The following is a 19207-nucleotide window of genomic DNA, read 5'->3' as shown; positions in this document are numbered from 1 at the left end:
TAGTGAGGTGGGAGTTAGTCCACCAGCGAAAGCTAGCTGGGGAGTCTAAAGCTGCAGGAAAGGAGGGGTTCCCTAGAAAGGAGGCTAGAGGCCTATGGGGGGACAGTAAGTTCCCAGAATATTTGCAGCTGTCCCATATCTGTAGGGAGTGTTTGATTATTGGGTTAGTGATGGTAAGCCTATCAGTCGGGGTAATCCAGAGGAGGATGGAGGATTTTATTGGGCTTACCAAAAATTCTTCAATATCAACCCATGAGGGCCTGTCGGTGTCAAGTTGCCAGAGGATTAGTGGAGAGATTTGTGCTGCCTTATAGTAGTGTTTTAGATTAGGTACTCCAAGTCCTCCGTCAGGTCTCAGGCGGTATAGGTATGAGCTGCGAAATCTTGGCTTTTTGGAGCCCCAGATGAAGTGGTTAACCTTACTCTGTATTGTATTTAGGAAGGAAGTCGGCAGTTGGATAGGGTGCATACGGAAGGTGTAGAGAAGTTTTGGGAGAAATGACATTTTTATTGCCGTGATTCGGGCAATCCAGGAAATGGAATATCGCTTCCAGCATTCTAAGAGTTGAAGTAGCTCTTTAGCTAATTCAGGGTAATTATGACGGAAAAGGGTGTCGTAGTTATTTGTAAGAAAAATGCCTAAGTAGGGGAGTTTATGTGGGTCCCATTGAAATTCGAAGGCGTCCTGTAGTGCTAGCATAAGTCTGTGTGGCAACGAAATGTTCAGCGCCTTCGACTTATCGGGATTAACTTGCAGACCTGAGACAGTACCAAATGTCGTTAATAGTTTATTAAGGGCGAGTAGGGACTTTGTGGGGCGAGAGATACAAAGGACTAGGTCGTCTGCAAAGAGGTTGACCTTAAATTCTCTTTTCCCTATTGATATTCCGCAGATCTCTGGTGAGTTCCTAATTTGGATAGCTAGGGGCTCTATTGCAAGAGCGAAAAGGAGAGGGGATAGGGGGCAGCCCTGGCGGCCCACCCTGTTTTAAAAGAACAGGCAAATGTTTGTGATTTCATGGGGGCAGCCATCTTTTTGGTTGAAAGAAGGAGACAGAACATAAGACACAGTTCCAACTGTCCTGATCACCCCTCCCAGCTGAGTTGATGCAAATTTATGCAAATGTAACCTGGGTTTAAAGTGATTGGACAATTTTCAAACTGCATACATTTGCATAATTTCGGAGCAATTTGCATCTCATTAATCATCACTACTGTGCAGCTAAATATGAGGCTTGGGTAAGAAAAACAAGGTTATGATGCTGTGAAACTGGTAAAGAAACACCAAGCCTTTTCAGTGCTGCTGAGTAGATTTTTAGTCTGGAGGTTCACTTTAAGTTGCTACATACCTGGAGCAAAGGAATTGAGAATTGTGATATGAATGCAAGTAAAAGTATGCACCTTCACTGAAATTCTTACATAGCTTACATAATAATAATAATAATTCTCTGCAGCAGAGTTTGAGTGTGTACAATAATGGACAGTTTACAAAATACCGGAAAAAAAAAGTTGCTGCTATGTAAGCTGAGAAATGACTATGCCCTGCATCCAATATTTTAGGGCACTTACAAGCTAGTTTATTGGATATAAAACATGACCTGCAAAGTTTATTTATTGTATTTATAAAGTGCCAACATAGTACACAGTACAGTACAATTATCCATAAGGCCTTCCTCAGACTCCTGAAAGTTCCTCAAGTTTCCAACTACCTCCTCCCAGTCTGGAGGTACTGGTCTGTTCTTGCTTCAGGGTTTACTTTGCTGTAAAAAAAAAATAGGCGTTTGCCCTGAATATCATAGAAAGGCAGTTTATTTTCTATACAAAAAATGCCAGCAAGTGGCTGGAAAAAGCAGGGGTGCCAGATGTAAGCAAAAGCCCATCTTTTTAGATCACTAGACCCTTAGTACCTGCATGGTAAGGGGGAAATGTAGGGGCTCTGTTGGAAGCAGACTGGATAAATATACTTTGCAGATACAGTTATCCTTTAGGTAAGAAAGGACTGCATCTCTCAGCTGGTCATATCAGATCATAGTGTGGGTTCCTGAATGGTCAGTGAATAAGAAATATCCGATTGCAGAGGTCAGAGTAAGTCATGGCTGCAGGGAGCATTTCCATGACCCAAAAGTTGTGACAGAATGATTACTCATAGGTGCTGATCCGTTTAACTGTTCCAGTGGAACAGATAAGTATCCAAGACTGATAACCAAAGCTTTACACCTCCCTTTAACATGGATCAGAGATGAAAAACTAACTATAACAAGTAACTTGTCTATATATGTTATCTAAAGTTTAGATTAGTTTACATAGCATATCTAACAGTTTATGAATATTTATTCCTGTGATACAATGAGGGCAGCCATGTTATGTTTGTCTCATTGTCACAGGCTGAGAGCTGGAGATGCTATCAGCTTGCCTGTGAGTAAATTCAGTCCCCTCTCCTCCTCCCCTCTGCCTCTGAAATCAATGGCTAGTAACACCTCCCCCTCCCCAGACTGAGCTCAAATAAGCTCTTGCAAATGTCTGAAAATGCCAAGGCACCGTGAAAAGCTGTGGGTGAGGTTTGTTTAGTTTATAGGGAATTAGAGTATTAAAACTAAAAAGTATTTGGCTTGAGGTATGCCCTATAAACTATATGAAAGGAACACAATTGTGCAATGAGTAAAAGTTTATCTCGGATCCACTTTAAGAGCTATTTTGATACTCTTTAAAGGACAACTGTAGCGAGAGGTATATAGAGGCTGCCATATTTATTCCCCCTTAAGCAATACCAGTTGCCTGGCAGCCCTGCTGATTTATTTGGATGCAGTAGTGTCTGAATACCACCAGAAACGAGCATGCAGCTAATTTTGTCAGTTCCGATATTAATGTTGAAAACCCCTGATCTGCTGGATGCTTGTTCGGGGTCTATGGCTAAAAGTATTAGAGGAAGAGGATCAGTAGGACAGCCAGGCAACTAGTATTGCACAAAAGGAAAAAAATGGCAGCCTCCCTACAGTTTTCCTCTAAGAAACACAGGAACACAAACTCATTTAGTTCTGTAAGACATGGACATAAGGGTTTTAAGGTGAATAAGGTGTTCCCCCTCCATGACAGCGGCTGCCCAGGTGTGTGGGTCGGGAGGGGATCCTTTTTTCTTGTTAAAGTTCCTTTTATTTAGCTCACCCTACCCATAGTTTCCAGCAGTTATTTCCATGTCATAATTTGTGACATTGCTTGTTGCTGATAAGCTCTTTAACCACTTTGTCCTCCTTGACGTATAAAAACGTCGAGGACAGGCGCGCTCCCGCGGCCGATCGCGCGCGTGCACGCGCACTCCCGGCCGCGGAGTCGGTAGCCACGGAATCAATTTATCGGGCTATGGAGCCCGATCATTGATTCCTCTCCCCCGCTGAAAAAGCGACAGCTTCTCTCGGAAGCTTCGCTCTTTCTGAAGCTGTGTCCCTCTAAGCGTACATTGTACGCTTAGAGTGACGTCATGTAAAAAAAATCGAGATTGCCATCTTGTGGCCAAAAAGTAAAACTACAAGTAAATTCCCCAAAACATTACAATACACCAATATTTCCCCAAATAAAACACTTTTATATCCCACCCTCCCAAAAATGCCCACATAAAATGTTTAATAAAAAAAAACAAAAAAAACATTACTATAAAAAAAAAAAAAAAAATATTTACCTAAGGGTCTAAACTTTTTAAATATCTATGTAAAGATGAAATATTTCTCTCTATTTTTTTTTATAAGGTTGTAAATAGTGATGTATGCAAAAAAAATGCTCTTTTATTTCCAAATAAAATATTGTCGCGATACATTGTGATAGGGACATAATTTAAATGGTGAAATAACCGTGACAAATGGGCAATAACAATACGTGGGTTTTAATTATGGAGGCATGTATTATTTTAAAACTATAATGGCCGAAAACTGACAAATAATGAATTTTTTCATTTTTTTTCTTATTCTTCCTGTTAAAATGCATTTACAGTAAAGTGGCTCTTAGCAAAATGTACCCCCCAAAGAAAGCCTAATTGGTGGCGGAAAAAACAAGATATAGATCAGTTCATTGTGATAAGTAGTGATAAAGTTATAGGCTAATGAATGGGAGGTGAACATTGCTCAGATGCATAAGCTGAAAACGACTGAGATGTTAAGTGGTTAAAATTACTTATTGGCAGCATGCGGCAGGTAGTCCTGTGAGAGTATATTTTAAGTGTTCCTTGTTTCAAGGATATTGTGTGGGGCATTTATTCCAATGGATGTTCCATGGGATCAAGTAATAAAAGTGTATTTTAAAGGTTTAAACCTTGTTTTTAAAAGATACCTGCCGTATGTTATTCCTTGTAAATAATACCAGTTACCTGGCTATCCTGCTGATCCTCTGCCTCTAATACCTTTAGCTATAGACCCTAAACAACCATGTAGCAGATCATGGGTTTCTGACATTTTGGTCAAAACTGACAAGTTTAGCTGCACGTTTGTTTTCGGGTGCGATTTAGATACTACTGCAGCCAAATAGATCAGGGCTGCCAAGCAACTGGTATTGCTTAAAAAAAAAATATGGCAGCCTCCATATACTTTTCGCTTCAGGTTCCCAAGTAAAATATTTTTTTCAGTGGCTGTGTGTTTTCTTCTAGTTAACCCTTTGTGGGAAAGACAAAAGGGTTCTAATGCAACTCAATCCACCTGGAGGATGGCACAGACATGGGGGTCTCACGTGGGTCAGGGGCAAATGCCATTGTGTAGCTATACAACGGGAATAAGTCAGGAAAGATCTAACCTTTTGATTCCTTTTTTTTCCTTGAGCAAAGACCAAGCATGGCTGGCCAGGCAGGCATACAGAAATCAGTTTTCCAGATCTGGCAATTTCTAATGTTGTAGGTGGCTTAGCAGCTTTTATATAGACAGTAAAATCATGTGTACAGAGGCATGGGATTAGTTAACCTCGTCCAAACGGTTAACGCCACCATTAAATTAGTGGTTTTAAATATGTGTGAAAAAGGAAGTAGGGCCTTCAATCACAAACTTGAATATAGACTTTGCTGTCTGGGAATGGAACAGGGTAGAGTATTTAACTGAGAAAGAGGAAGCTGACTTATAAAAACATCAAAATAATAAGCAGAATGAACTCTTTATACAATAGTTTAATTTTTTTGTCTTTTCTTTGAAAGAAGTTGAAAGTTCAGAGGTAGGACTGCTATATTCTGTACACTGATAACTAAGTGCAGCATACTTAGTGACGTAATCTTACCATAATTGTGTCTTTCCTACACCAGGTGGTCCACAAATTTCAGTGATCTTGCCCAGGGCTATCCCCCCTCCAAGGATTTCATCCAAGGCTGAGCAAAATGTAATGACAGATCCCTGAGCTTGCTCCTCCTCCAGCAAATCCAAAGCTGTGCACTTTAGGATCTGGGATGCGTTGCATTGGTCTTGTCTTTTCAAAATCTGTAATGCTTCCTGAGCAGATTCTTCAGCTATTCCAGCTTCTGGAGGCCAAAGCAAAAACAAAGTCAGAAAACGGCTGAAAATGCTTACGAATAGTAGCATTAGAGGATTCAACTGATAATAATAAGATGGATAATCATTATTAATTGCCCTAAAATGTATTTTCTACAATGACTTACAAATCCCAGTATGCATTTAAAATGGACCTAATTTCTAAATGTTTTTGCTAGCAGTGTAACGTTATATTTTTATTGCACAAAATATGAGGAAAAAAAAGGTTTTGCAGTAAAAATGTCAAGTACTAGGTCTACGAGTTCATTGCTGGTGAAGGAGCACAGACCAAAATCTCTAGGTTGTTTTAAAGCAGGGATGTCAAAGTCTAATACTCAAGGGACGAGGTCCTCAAACATTTTAGGCACAGCTCACATTAATTGGTGAGACTGAATCAGGAAAGGTGAAGTTCATCAAGTAGAACATATTTCTTCATTTCTCAGTCTAGCCTTAACACTGGCAAGTATTTGGCCCTCGAGGACTGCAGTTCGACACCTGTGTCTTAACCACTTGCCGACCGCACGCTTATACCGTGCGTCGGCAAAGTAGCAGCTGCAGGACCAGCGACGCAGTACTGCGTCGCCAGCTGCAAGCTGATTAATCAGGAAGCAGCCGCTCGCGCGAGCGGCTGCTTCCTGTCAAATCACGGCGGGGGGCTCCGTGAATAGCCTGCGGGCCGCCGATGGCGGCTCGCAGGCTAAATGTAAACACAAGCGGAAATAATCTGCTTTGTTTACATTGTACGGCGCTGCTGCGCAGCAGCGCCGTACGGCAGATCGGCGATCCCCGGCCAATCAGCGGCCGGGGATCGCCGCCATGTGACAGGGGACGTCCTGTCACTGGCTGCACAGGACGGATAGCGTCCTGTGCAGTCCGGATCACTGGGGGGGCAGGTAGGAGAGGGAGCGAATTTCGCAGCGGAGGGGGGCTTTGAGGTCCCCCCCCCCGCAACATGCTGGCAGGCAGGAGCGATCAGACCCCCCCTGCACATCATCCCCATAGGGGGGAAAAAAGGGGGGCGATCTGATCGCTCTGCCTGCACCCTGATCTGTGCTGGGGGCTGCAGAGCCCACCCAGCAAAGATCACCTAAAACAGTGCTGGTCCTTAACCTCCCTGGCGGTAAGCCCGAGCTGAGCTCGGGCTATGCCGCGCAGGGGGAGATCTCAGCCCCTGGTGGGGCGATTTTCATTTTGTAAATTGCTGTGCGTGCAGCCAGCACTTTGCTAGCCGCGCGCACAGCTTGATCGCCGCCGCTCTGCGGCGATCGGCCGCACGCAGCGGCTGAAGAGGGCCCCCCCCCCGCCAGAGCCCTGCGCTGCCCGGATCAATGAGTTCCGGGCAGCGCTATGGGCTGGATCGTGTGTCCCTGACGTCAGGACGTCGGCTGACGTCCATGACGTCATCCCGATCGTCGCCATGGCGACAGGAGAAGCCAAACAGGGGAACGCGTTATATACGCGTTCCCCTGTTTGCTATAGATGCCGGCGACGATCGGACTAGAGGGCCACATGCGCCCTCTAGTGGTGTTTCATGTAGCTACCACTCTGGTAGCTTTACATGAAACATTAAAAAAAAAATTAAAAAAAATTGGAATTCTGCAATTTTTGCAGAAAAAATTAACCGCCAAGGAGGTTAAGGGGGGGTAAAGGGTGGGTCCTCAAGTGGTTAAAGAGAACCCGAGGCGAACCTTGGGTAAGAAATCAAATACTTACCAAAGCAGAGGAAAGCCATTGGATCCTGTAGAGGCTTCATGTATCCTCCTCGCCGAAGTCCGCCAAGTCACTCAGGAAAATCTGGGCCGCGCTCCACTTCATGCACAAACATGGCCGTGCTGCACCCGTGCGAGCATTGCCGAGTGGCCTTACTCACTCTGGTGCACTACAGTCCCACTCCTTCCTGAAGAGGAGCTCGGTCCTGATCTTCAATCCAAGGTCCTGATCTTCAATCCTACAAGCCCTTGTCGGCTTTCTTCAGGGGGTCTGGTAGCGGCAACGGAGTAACCGGTGATAACATTTCAGGCTTCTACAGGATACAGAGGCTTCCCCCTAGGGAAGTATGAGGTTTTTAATCCAAGGTTTGCCTCGGGTACACTTTAAAATTCAGTTATGTTCTTCACAGGAAGTGGAAATACAATGAGCAAGATGATGGTAATCAGATTCAAAAACTGCTGAGTGACTAATCAGCTGTCAGGTAATTCATCAATTCATCTGACAAGTATTAATTATTAGCACTTTCAAACTGATTGGTATTGTGAAAAGCTCCTGACCAGGGGAGTTTCTACTTAATATGGAGCAAAAAAAAAAAAAAAAAAAAAAAAAAAAAAAGAAACCCTTCACTGTCGAATTTCATTTCCCATCTCTATTAAGATATCCAGCTGCTTCCACCTTCTGTCAGCATCCATTACGCCAACTGCTGTCTGTAGTAACAGGATGCACAACCAGTGGTATAGCATGATTAGAGGATGCAAAGCTTGAGACTAAACCAGGGTCCCTGCACATTAGAGGCCCACCTCCAGTTGTAGCATTAGCTCGTTATTGGTGCTGTAATGTGATGGTAATTACCTGTGTGCTTTGTAGTGTATATCATTGACAAACCTTTCCTTTTCTGGCTTTCACCTCTCTCTCTCTCTCATTGACTTTCTGTGGAAAACTGGGTTTGGTCATCTGTGTCAATAGATTATTATGCATACAGTGCTGGAGGCCTGGTGTAAAATCTACACTGGTTCCCATGGTTTTGTAGCTACACCACAATAATGTAAATTCTAATGTTCTATGAATTGCTATAAACTGCAGAATTTATCACTGAATCCAGTCATGGCTAGAATTATTATTATATACCGTTATGTTTTGTTATAAGACAGTAAAGAACAGATCTCACCCCTAGCAAGCTTGCACATAGAAACTAACTAGTGCGAATCAAGCTGTTATGTAGTCATTAAAAAAATGTAATTGATTATCATTTTGTGACTTTACAAATCCTGGACTTCTGCGACAATTATGTCATAATATTGTCACTGTGTCATGGCTCTTTCAAAAACATGTAGGTGTGTTAAGCAGTGATAAAGTTATGGCCAAGTGAATGGGAGAAGCTCTGTGGGGTGAGGAGGCTAATTAAAGTATCTTATAAGTTTATATTTAGTGTAGGTTTACTTTACACTGCATACAATTTCCGTTACATTAACATTCAAGCTGGAATTATTTGCACATGCACTACTTTACTGTTGACATCATTGTTAGTGATTCACTGGGTTTGATCACTAATACTGACCACAACTGTAAGGATATTGACACAGCGGTACGCTATAATTCTAAATTTGCTGCGGACTACCAACTGTGCAGAGAAAATAACAGACAGCAGAGGCCCTTGCCTGAACCGGTAAATCTGGGCGCAGGGGAAATATGGGTACTGCCATACACGGCCTTGTTCATTTAACCAATTAACCTTCCTGGACATAAAACTTACGTCCAGGAGGCCATGTGCGCTCCCGCGCGTTCGCGGCCCGCGATTCGTTAGCCAGGCAATCAGTGAATCAGGCTATGGTGCCCGTCAATGATTCCTCTCCCCCGCAGAAAAAGCGACAGCTTCTCTCGGAAGCTTCGCTTTTTCTGGCTCTAGCTTCCCCATGCGTCTCTCTAAGCGTACATGTTACGCTTAGAGTGACGTCATGTAAACAAACTCATGGCTGCCATCTTGTGGCCAAAAAGTAAAACTACACCTAAAAGTAAAAAAATAATAAATTACACATATATTTACATTTAAAAATTACAATTGACATCCCACCCTCCCAAAAATACCCACATAAAATGTTTAATAAAAAAAAAAAAAAAATATTACAATTAAAAAAAAACCTGTAAATATTTACCTAAGGGTCTAAACTTTTTAAATATCAATGTAAAGATGAAATATTTATATATTTTTTTAAATTATAAGCTTGTAAATAGTGATGGATGCAAAACGGAAAAAATGCACTTTTATTTCCAAATAAAATATTGTCGCCATACATTGTGATAGGGACATAATTTAAACGGTGAAATAACCGTGACAAATGGGTAAATACAATACATCGGTTTTAATTATGGAGGCATGTATTATTTTAAAACTATAATGGCCGAAAACTGAGAAAATGAATTTTTTCCGTTTTTTTCTTATTCTTCCTGTTAAAATGCATTTACAGTAAAGTGGCTCTTAGCAAAATGTACCCCCCAAAGAAAGCCTAATTGGAGGCGGAAAAAACAAGATATAGATCAGTTCATTGTGATAAGTAGTGATAAAGTTATAGGCTAATCAATAGGAGGTGAACATTGCTCAGATGCATAAAGTGAAAACGACTGAATGCAAAGTGGTTAAAGCAAATACTGGTGCCTGAAAAAAATAGCGGGCGTCTCTTTCATAATAGCAATGGTAGAGTCTTGTTAGTTAGTATGAGGAGTAAGTGGAGGTGGTTAGTGTTAGGCAAACTTCAGTCAGAGCACTTGATATGCATGCTTGCTCTGAGTATATGGCTAAAAGTATTAGAGGCAGAGGATCAGCAGGTCAGCCAGGCTAGCTGCACTGTTTAAAAGGAAATAATTATGGCCTTCATATTCTTCTAACTTCAATTGTCCTTTAAATAAAGATGAGTAGGGATGGTCAATGAGATGCAAATTAGTTTGAGTCCATGCAAAATTATGCTATTGTTTATGCAATTTATGCAGCTTGAAAATAGACCAATCAAAATCTTTCATAATAATAGAAAGACTCAAGGTGCAATCAGTACTAACTATTATACTGACAGCACAGAAGAATGGTTTGATCCACTGATCTTCAAGAAGCCTACTTCCATACACTAATTGTCCCATACTTCTAGGACTTTCTTTACTATGTAGTAAAGCAACATCATTTCAAGTATTTCTGCACAAATCCATTGAATTTGTAAAGAGGTCACTCAATACTAACCACTTCTTGGATCACTATTACATCAAATGCCAGTCATCAAGGCTGGAGAGTCTACTGCATGGAACTATTCAAGCATCCTGAACACTGTAGAATAATATCCCAGCCTCTAATGCAGTTGAGTTGACGATGGCCCACTGAAGTCATTTGTTTGCCTTTTGGAAAGAAAATCCATTTGTATGCAACCGGTGAACACAGATTGGTTGTAGTTTACATTCTCTCAAAAGACGCACCTATTGTCTCCACCCCACCCTTTAGATTGTAAGCCTCTGGCAGGGCCCTCCTCCCTTATGTATCCAGCTTGATTATGCAATCTTACTCACAACCACCCCTCTTGTAGACTCGAACAGTCTACAACTGTATTGTTATCAAATCATTTGCATGATCTTGTTTTGTTGTGAGTTTCCGTATGTTCTACCTGTATGTTAACCCATTTATCTATTGTGCAGCGCTGCGTCATATGTTGGCGCTTTATAAATACAATAAATAATAATAATAATAATAAAGGCAGAACTAACAGCTTTGCCCTACTGAGAGAACTGACACCAAGGTGAACTTGGACAAAACACCATTTGAGCAACCTGAAAGTGACCTAAATCCCAGAAGTTAAAGCGCATTTCTTAACATATCATCTAGACAATGGGTGGTCCCTAAATCCCTGCATTTGGAGATACGTCACAGGAGTAGGGGGGTCACCCAGACCTAGACTTGTTTGCATCACTCCTCAACATCCAAACAAACATGTCCTTTTCCTGGTGTCCTTATCCAAATTCAGCAGGGCTGGATGTTCAGACTCAGAGGTGGAAGTTCGAGTCCCTCTCACCTTCAGGTTTTTATGAAGCTCAGACATGACAAGGTAACCAGTATTTTATTAGGGATTCTGGCTCACTGGTTGAAGAGAACGTGGGTTTTCATGCTGTTAAATATGACACTAGTGCCTCCAATGAGACTAGTGATCCAGTAGTCCCAGAATAAGGTTCTTCATTACTGTTTTAATTGATTGCATGTATTGACATGGAGATTAAGGGGGAAGAAATTTAAATCAGCAGGCAGCCAGAAAAGTGTCTGAAAACAGTTCATACCATGGAGTTTGGAACAAGTTTTTTTTTTTTTTTTTTTTTAATTCATCTCAAAATCACTTTCTGACCCCGTCAGCTTAAAACTCCAAAATATTCTGGGGTTTCTACAAATAGTTCTGGATATTGGTTTGTCCTATAACTGTCAGCTAGCTACTGCTTTTTCGGCAGGTATTCAATCAATGGCCACATGTTTCTCTGGTGAAACAATTCATGAGAGATGAATTCAAGATAAAATTCCCCAGTCAATTTTTTTTTTTTGAAAGGGGTAAACTACCTTTAGAATTAAAGCATCTGCCAGGACAGCCTTGGATTACAGTAGAATCATTATAGTATACCTCTGGATATAGTAAGCTCAGTCCTCAGCAAATGTATCTGCATAAATATACAATTTATGACCAATTCTGATATAGTGAACTTCTGACTGATATAGTAAACTACTTTTCCTGGTCCCTCGGCATCTACTATAAAGGGATTCTACTTTACTATTACCATTCAGATAGTTAACAAGGTTGGTGTGGTTCCTATGAGATTATCTGCATATTAAACATATACAATTTCACATCACTATGCTGTCTGCTACCATAATTGGTAAGGCAGCTAATTAGTCTTTGTGCAATACTAATTATAAACCCCCATAAGAAACAATCTCTGTTAATTTTGGGAAAGGTGAAATTTATGCTGCAGTACAGGAAAACAAATGTAGTGTTGTGCCTTCCTTTTTGTGTTTTTTAATACTGAGAATCTTGTTGCCAAGGAGGTATCAGAGAAAACTGTATTTACAAAGAGCAATCTTCCAATTCTGAAGCATCTCCATGGTAGCATTCAATCCCTACGTTGTTGGAATATAGTGATGAGCAGAGGAAACCCCAGAACTTAAAGCAAACCTGCGGGGGAGAAGTAACGTTAGATACTTACCTCAGTAGAGTGAAGCCTCTGGATGATCCTGAGGCTTCTCAGATCCTTCTGCACCCCACTGCTGCTCAACGGGACCCTTTCCTTCTTTGCGGCTGCGCTCCCATTCGTGTATGTGTGCAAGTATGGTAAGGGCCTGCACAGTAGCACAGAGAAAAAAAAGCCAAGCACAAGCAGCTCCCCACTACTGCACAGGCCGCACTTGCACCTGGGCAGTGCGGCCAAGCTTCCAGCTCCGTGAAGCTGGCCCCCGTACAATCAGCACAAATAAAAATTCCATCATGTTTGTTTAGTGCTACATTTGTGCCGCTTTTGTTTTTAAGATAATTTTTTTTTTCAGACCATCACCCAGCCCCCCTACAACAGCGCTTGGACACACAAATTATATGGTTGGTTAGTGCTAGGTTTGTTTTGCCCCCCCAAAAAAAAAAAATCACTGTTCTATCATAGTTTTTGTGATATTAAAGATTTTTATAAAGGTCAAAAGTTTGTTTTCAAGATAAGTCATTTTTGTTTTCAGACCATCACATCACCCAGCCCCCCCACAACTGCGCAAATGGTATGGTTGGTTAGTGCCGGTGTGTGCTGCAAAAATCCCCATTCTATCTTTCATAGATGTCAAGATAATGGAAGAGTTTGATAAAGGTGAAAAGTTTACCTAGCCCCCGCCCCCCCTACAACAGCGCAAGGACACGAAAATGGAATGGTTGGTATACTGTCATGTCAATGTCCTCACTGGGACTCACAAACTAATCCCCATCATAGTCAAATGTCCATCATAGTCTAATACCAATTTTAGGGGAAAACCAATCAACTTGTTTAAATGGTTTTTGGGATGTGGGAAATAACCAAGGCAAACACGGGGAGAACACATGCAGATAGTTCCTTAGCTGGGATGCAAACAGGGGACCACACACTGCAAGTTAAGAATGATATCCGCTATGCCGCCATTCAGCTTGGAAGTAGGCCAATCAAGTTGACAACTTGACAGTGCTACAACGACTTACCTGTGGGGGCAGTTCCTGAATCACGTCTACTAGTATTTTTCTGTCACCAATCTTTTCCTTATCATCCTGATAACACCGGCCCGACTCCAAATGGAATCTCTCCACTTATATCGTTATAAGGCCCAGGGCCCACTAGCAGTATCTTTCTGCAAACGCTAGCGTTTGTGATTAAGTACCGCAATTTTCAGCAAGATTCCTGGAGCAATCTTTGCCCCTGCATTCCTTCAATGTGATCTCTGATGGCTGGGCAGGCAGTGGTGGCTTGGCTGGAAGGAGCACATTAGATGGGGGAAACCTGAATGGGGAAAACCTCAGGACATGGCAATCCATGGTAGGGTTGCAGCGGTATACCGCGGGATCATTGTGCATGGTAATCATACCATGCTCCTGGAGTCAGGAGCATGGTATGATTACCGCGGTATACCGCTGCAACCCTAATCCATGGTCGGCACAGCCCAGGGGGAGCACATTAGATGGATGAGACCTAGGGGCCTGGTAGGCGGTTGTGCCTCAACCAGGGGGAGCACATTAGAAGGGAAATCTGAGGGCCTGGTAGTCTGAAGTGGCTCGGCTGGGAGGAGCACATTAGATGGGGGAACCTGGCAGGCGCTGGAGGCTCAGCCTGGGGGAGCAGGTTAGAGAGTGAGACCTGAGTACATTTTAGATGGGGGAGACCAGCAAGGGGTCCATTGGTCATCCAGAAATCAAAAGCCGCGACTGCTGCACACCTGACTGTCCAATTTCCAGCTAGATCTTTCAGCTTCCTGGATTGAAAGAAACCATGATTAATTTTGGCCAGCAGATCGGGTGGCCATGTAGCGGCAATGATCAGAATGACAGATTCTGCCAGGAAAATAAAGCCAGTGTATGGGTACCTTAAATCTACTAGGCTACAGAAGCGTGGGCACTATATCTATAAATCATTCAAAATTATTGAGCAGCAGGGCTAATGCAGGTATTCTGCCTATGCCTTGTGTTTTGTCCTTACAGATTGTGGCATCCGTACAACAAACTTTTGTTGATATGAAACAAGAGGAACTTTAAAGTTATTGCAGTACTGTACTTTATTTTGAGGGTTAAGAAAACTAGACAGTAAATAAACATCTCAGTAAGGAAGTGAATGAATGATGAGTAAACTTTTGATTTTCATAAAAATCTTTAAAGGGACTCTGTAACAAAATTGTCAGCCTTATTTCTTCTATTCTATAAGTTCATATACCTGTTCTAATGTGGTTTGTCTTACTGCAGCCTTTCCTAGTTGCACAGTGGCTGTATTATCTCTGTTATATAATCTAATCTTCTTTCCTCTGACGGCTTTGTCGGGCTCAGGCACTCAGGCAGGAATGTGTTGTTCTGCTTGTGATAGGATAGAAGCTATACACACCCTCTCCACGCCCCCTGCAGGCTCTGTGTGAGTCACAGACTGAGCTCCTCTCAGCCTATCACACTCTGGTTAGCAGCCATGTCTTTTATTTGTAAACACGGTCTAAAACTGGCAATTACAAGCAAGGATTGCAGCAGGGAGTGGCAGAAACAGCACAGAGGGGCCCAGGAGAACATAATGAATAGAATGGTATGCTTTTTATTGTAAGAATTTTAGAGTACAGATTCTCTTTAATATATTGAAAACCATAACATATAGAACAATGATTTTTGCAGCAAACAGTCACAAACCTGACGCTAACCAACCATACCATTTCCATGCGCTGTTGTAGGGAGCGGGGTGAACTTTTCACATTTATTAAAAAAAATGTTTACTATCTCAAAAATAACAACAGAAAAAAACAGATTTTTGCAGCACAAAAACAAGGAGCTAACCAAGCATATCATTTTCATGTCCAAGCACTGTTGTAGGGGCATGGATGATGTCATGATCTGGAAAAAAAATTGTTATTTTCAAAACGAAAGGCGCACAAATCTTAATTTTTGCAGCACAAATGGGCACAAACGTAGAACTAACCAAAAATGATGGAATTTTTATTTGTGCTGATTGTACGGGGGCCAGTTTCTCAGAGCCCAAGCTTGTAAATGGATGATAGCGCAGCAGCAAGAACATGCTCAGCATATCAAATGTATTAAGGGGCTCCCAGTGCTGTATCGGTAGGGTCAAGAAGAATGAGGGAAGCCTCTGGACTATCCACAGACTTCCCACTGCTAAGGTAAGTATCCATTTTTGATGTTCTTTTCGCTACAGGGACACTTTAAAACAATATATTGCTGTAGAGTAGGAAGGGAAAATTACTGCTGGCAACTATACAATTTCCTAAACCTCCAGTACTAATAATCCATCTCTTGCATCCACCCACCTTGAATAGATGTGACAGGTGGGCACCACGAATAACTTCCCATTTGAATTAATATTACTTGACAATCACCACATCTGATTCTATTTACAGGCAGTTGCTGGAGGTGGGGCGAAGGGAGGGGGGGGGGGGGGGGGGGGTTGTGGTGTCTGTGTGACTGATATTGTGGTGAAAGCCCAGACAGACTCAGTGTGACAGTGTGATGTCATGACCAAGGTCCTGCCTGCGGTCTGTAAACCTAGTTCCATTGTGGAAAATAACTGCTTTTTCCAACTGCCAAGCAAGCACTATCTTTAGTGCATAGAACGCTCAGTAAACGAACATTCCGTACAGATCACCTGTGACACATTTCAGAGTGTAAATCAAAGAGTGAAAAGATTTTACAGTGGTCAAATGTTGACTAAATAATCCATAAGGGCCCTTTTCCACTACAGCGTTTGCGATTGCTTAAGCGCAAAACCGCAAACTGCTAGTGATTTTAAAATCGCTACAGTTTGCTTTTTAACATAGGAATCGCGGTAGGTAATTTCCACTACCGCGATTCGGTTTTTACTTAATCGCGATCGCGCCGCGGAACGATTTTTGCCGCGATTTTGGTATGCAGTGCATAGCATAGCAAAATCGCGATCGCAAACGTCAGGAAATCGCCGGGAATTTTTTTCCTTTTGCTGAATCGCAATCGCTAGCATTCAGCGCGAACGCTAGCGATTGCTAGTGGAAAAGGGCCCTTAAGGAATATTGTAAAATATAAGCGATTTTATTAATTATGTCATTTTCACTGCAGTTACTCTTTACCCACTTGCCGACTGCCCACTACCAATAGGCGACGGCAAAGTGGCACCCCCAGGACTGCGTAACGCCGATCGGCGGCGGCACCTGGGGGACTAATTAGCCGGGGATCGCGCGTATCCGCTGAAATTAGGCTCCGCCCACCCACGACGTCAACCCGTCAGCCATTTAGCAGCGTCGGCGGGTTGTAAACAGCTTGATCTCCCGGTACAAAGTGTATAATACACTTTGTAATGTATACAAAGTGTATTATACAGGCTGCCTCCTACCCTGGTGGTCCCAGTGATCGAGGGACCACCAGGGTAGGAAGCAGCTGTGTATGTAAGCACCCAAGCACACTGATCTTGCCCCCCCTGCCCCTTGATCGCCCACAGCACCCCTCGGACACCCCCCCCCATAACCCCCTCAGACCACTGTTTGCACCCAATTACCCCCCTAATCACCCATCAATCACCCCCTGTCACTATCTGTCAACGCTATATTTTAGATCAGGTCCTAAACTGCACCCCTGGGGGCTCCTGATCACGCCCCCACACACCCTCAGATCCTCCCCAGACCCCCCCCCCCATGTACTGTATACATCTATTCTCTCCCCCCCCCCCCCTGTAATCACCCACTGATCACCTGTCAATCACCCATCAATCACCCCCTGTCACTGGCACCCATCAGATCAGACCCTAACCTACCCCTTGCGGGCACCTGATCACCCGCCCACACCCTCAGATCGCCCGCAGGCCCGCCCTCAGATCACCTCCCAAGTGCATTGTTTACATCTGTTCTCCCCTCTAATCACCCACTGATCACCCCGTCACCACCTGTCACTGCTAATCATCAGATCAGACCCTAATCTGCCCCTTGCGGGCACCCAATTACCCGCCCACACCCTCAGATTGCCCTCAGACCCCCCCTGATCACCTCGCCAGTGCATTGCTTGCATCTATTCTCCCCTCTAATCACACCCTAATCACCTATCAATCCCCCTGTCACCTCCTGTCACTGCTACCCATCAGATCAGACCCTAATCTGCCCCTTGCGGGCACCCAAACACCCGCCCACACCCTCAGATCGCCCTCAGACCCCCCTGATCACCTCCCCAGTGCATTATTTACATCTGTTCTCCCCTCTAATCACCCACTGATCTACGCATCATACTCATCAGATCAGACCCTCATCTGCCACTTGCGGGCACCCAATCACCCGCCCACACCCTCAGACCCCCCCCCCCCGACCACCTCGCCAGCGCTTTGCTTGCATCTATACTCCCCTCTGATCACACCCTGATCCCTTATCAATCACCCCCCGTCACTGCTACCCATCAGATCAGACCCTAATCTGCCCCTTGCGGGCACCCAATTACCCGCCCACACCCTAAGATCGCCCTCAGACCCCCCCCCCCCCCAATCACATCACCTCCTGTCACCCCCTAGCACACCTACCCATCAGATCAGGCCCTAATGTGCCCCGTGTGGGCTTCTGATCACTCGGCCAAACCCTCAGATCCCCTCATCAGTGCATTGATTGCATCTATTCTCCCCTCTAATCACCCCCTGAGACACCCATTAATCTCCTCCTGTCACTCCTATCAATCAGATCAGGCCCTAATCTGCCCCCTGCGGGTTTCTGATCACCCGGCCAAACCCTCACCCGCCCCACCGCAGTGACAGAATTTTTTTTTTCTGATCACTGCTGGTCTCTACGACTTAATTGTGGCTGAGACCAAACGTTATGCCACACAATACGCAACCGCCAATCCAAAAAGCTACCATGCCCAGCCTTTTCGGTGGAAACCACTCCCAAGTTTCCGAACGTAAAATTTTTTGGGGCCTTCTCCTTAACATGGGTCTAGTCAAAAATAATGTATTGTGGTCTTATTGGTCTACGCACCCAATACATCACATGCCCATGTTCTCTGCTGCCATGTCCAGGTCACGATTTGAGAACATCCTGCGCTTCCTGCACTTCAGTGCCAATACAACCTGTAAGAGGCCACCCTGCTTATGACCGGTTCCACAAAATTTGGCCCCTCATAGACCACCTGTCATCAAAATTTGCAGATGCTTATACCCCTGAACAGTCATTTTGAGGCATTTGGTTTCCAGACTACTCCTCACGGTTTTGGGCCCCTAAAATGCCAGGGCAGTATAGGAACCCCACAAGTAACCCCATTTTAGAAAGAAGACATCCAAAGGTATTCCATTAGGTGTATGGTGAGTTCATAGAAGATTTTAATTTTTGTCACAAGTTAGTGTCTGTAAATGAACAATTGTGTGTAAAAAAATCAAACAATTGTCATTTACAGAGATATGTCTCCCACCCAGCATGGGTATGTGTAAAAATACACCCCAAAACACATCATACTACTACTCCTGAGTACAGCGATACCACACGTGTGACACTTTTCTGCAACCTAGGTGCGCTAAGGGGCCCAACGTCCTATGAGTACCTTTAGGATTTACCCCATTTTCGAAGGAAGTAACCCCAAGGTATTCCGTTAGGTGTATGGCAAGTTCATAGAAGATTTTATTTTTTGTCACAAGTTAGTGGAAAATGACACTTTGTGAAAAAAAACAATTTCAGTGATCCGTCCTGCACCGCCTCTGATTGGCCGGGGATCGCCGATCTCCTTTACGGCGCTGCTGCGCTGTATGATGTAAACACAGTATGATGGCCTCAATTCACTAAGATCATGCTG

General features: G+C 43.6%; 1 protein-coding gene across 2 annotated transcripts in view; it reads right to left on the bottom strand.

The window, feature by feature from the left end:
• Positions 1-19207, bottom strand: part of RAD51C (RAD51 paralog C) — a 113647-nt gene that overhangs the window by 92262 nt on the left and 2178 nt on the right. Inside the window, exons 2-3 of one of the 2 annotated variants that reach the window (XM_068268636.1) lie at positions 7206-7538; positions 5245-5482 (exon numbers count right to left, since the gene is read on the bottom strand). In XM_068268636.1, the coding sequence (XP_068124737.1) occupies positions 5245-5482; positions 7206-7245 (278 nt within the window). In that variant the 5' untranslated portion in view covers positions 7246-7538. The remainder of the gene's footprint in view (positions 1-5244; positions 5483-7205; positions 7539-19207) is intronic. The other variant, XM_068268635.1, reaches the window with a different exon arrangement.

The sequence above is a fragment of the Hyperolius riggenbachi genome, chromosome 2 (assembly GCF_040937935.1).
Source record: "Hyperolius riggenbachi isolate aHypRig1 chromosome 2, aHypRig1.pri, whole genome shotgun sequence".
NCBI classification, from domain to species: Eukaryota; Metazoa; Chordata; class Amphibia; order Anura; family Hyperoliidae; genus Hyperolius; species Hyperolius riggenbachi.
This window is presented reverse-complemented; position numbering and strand designations above follow the sequence as displayed.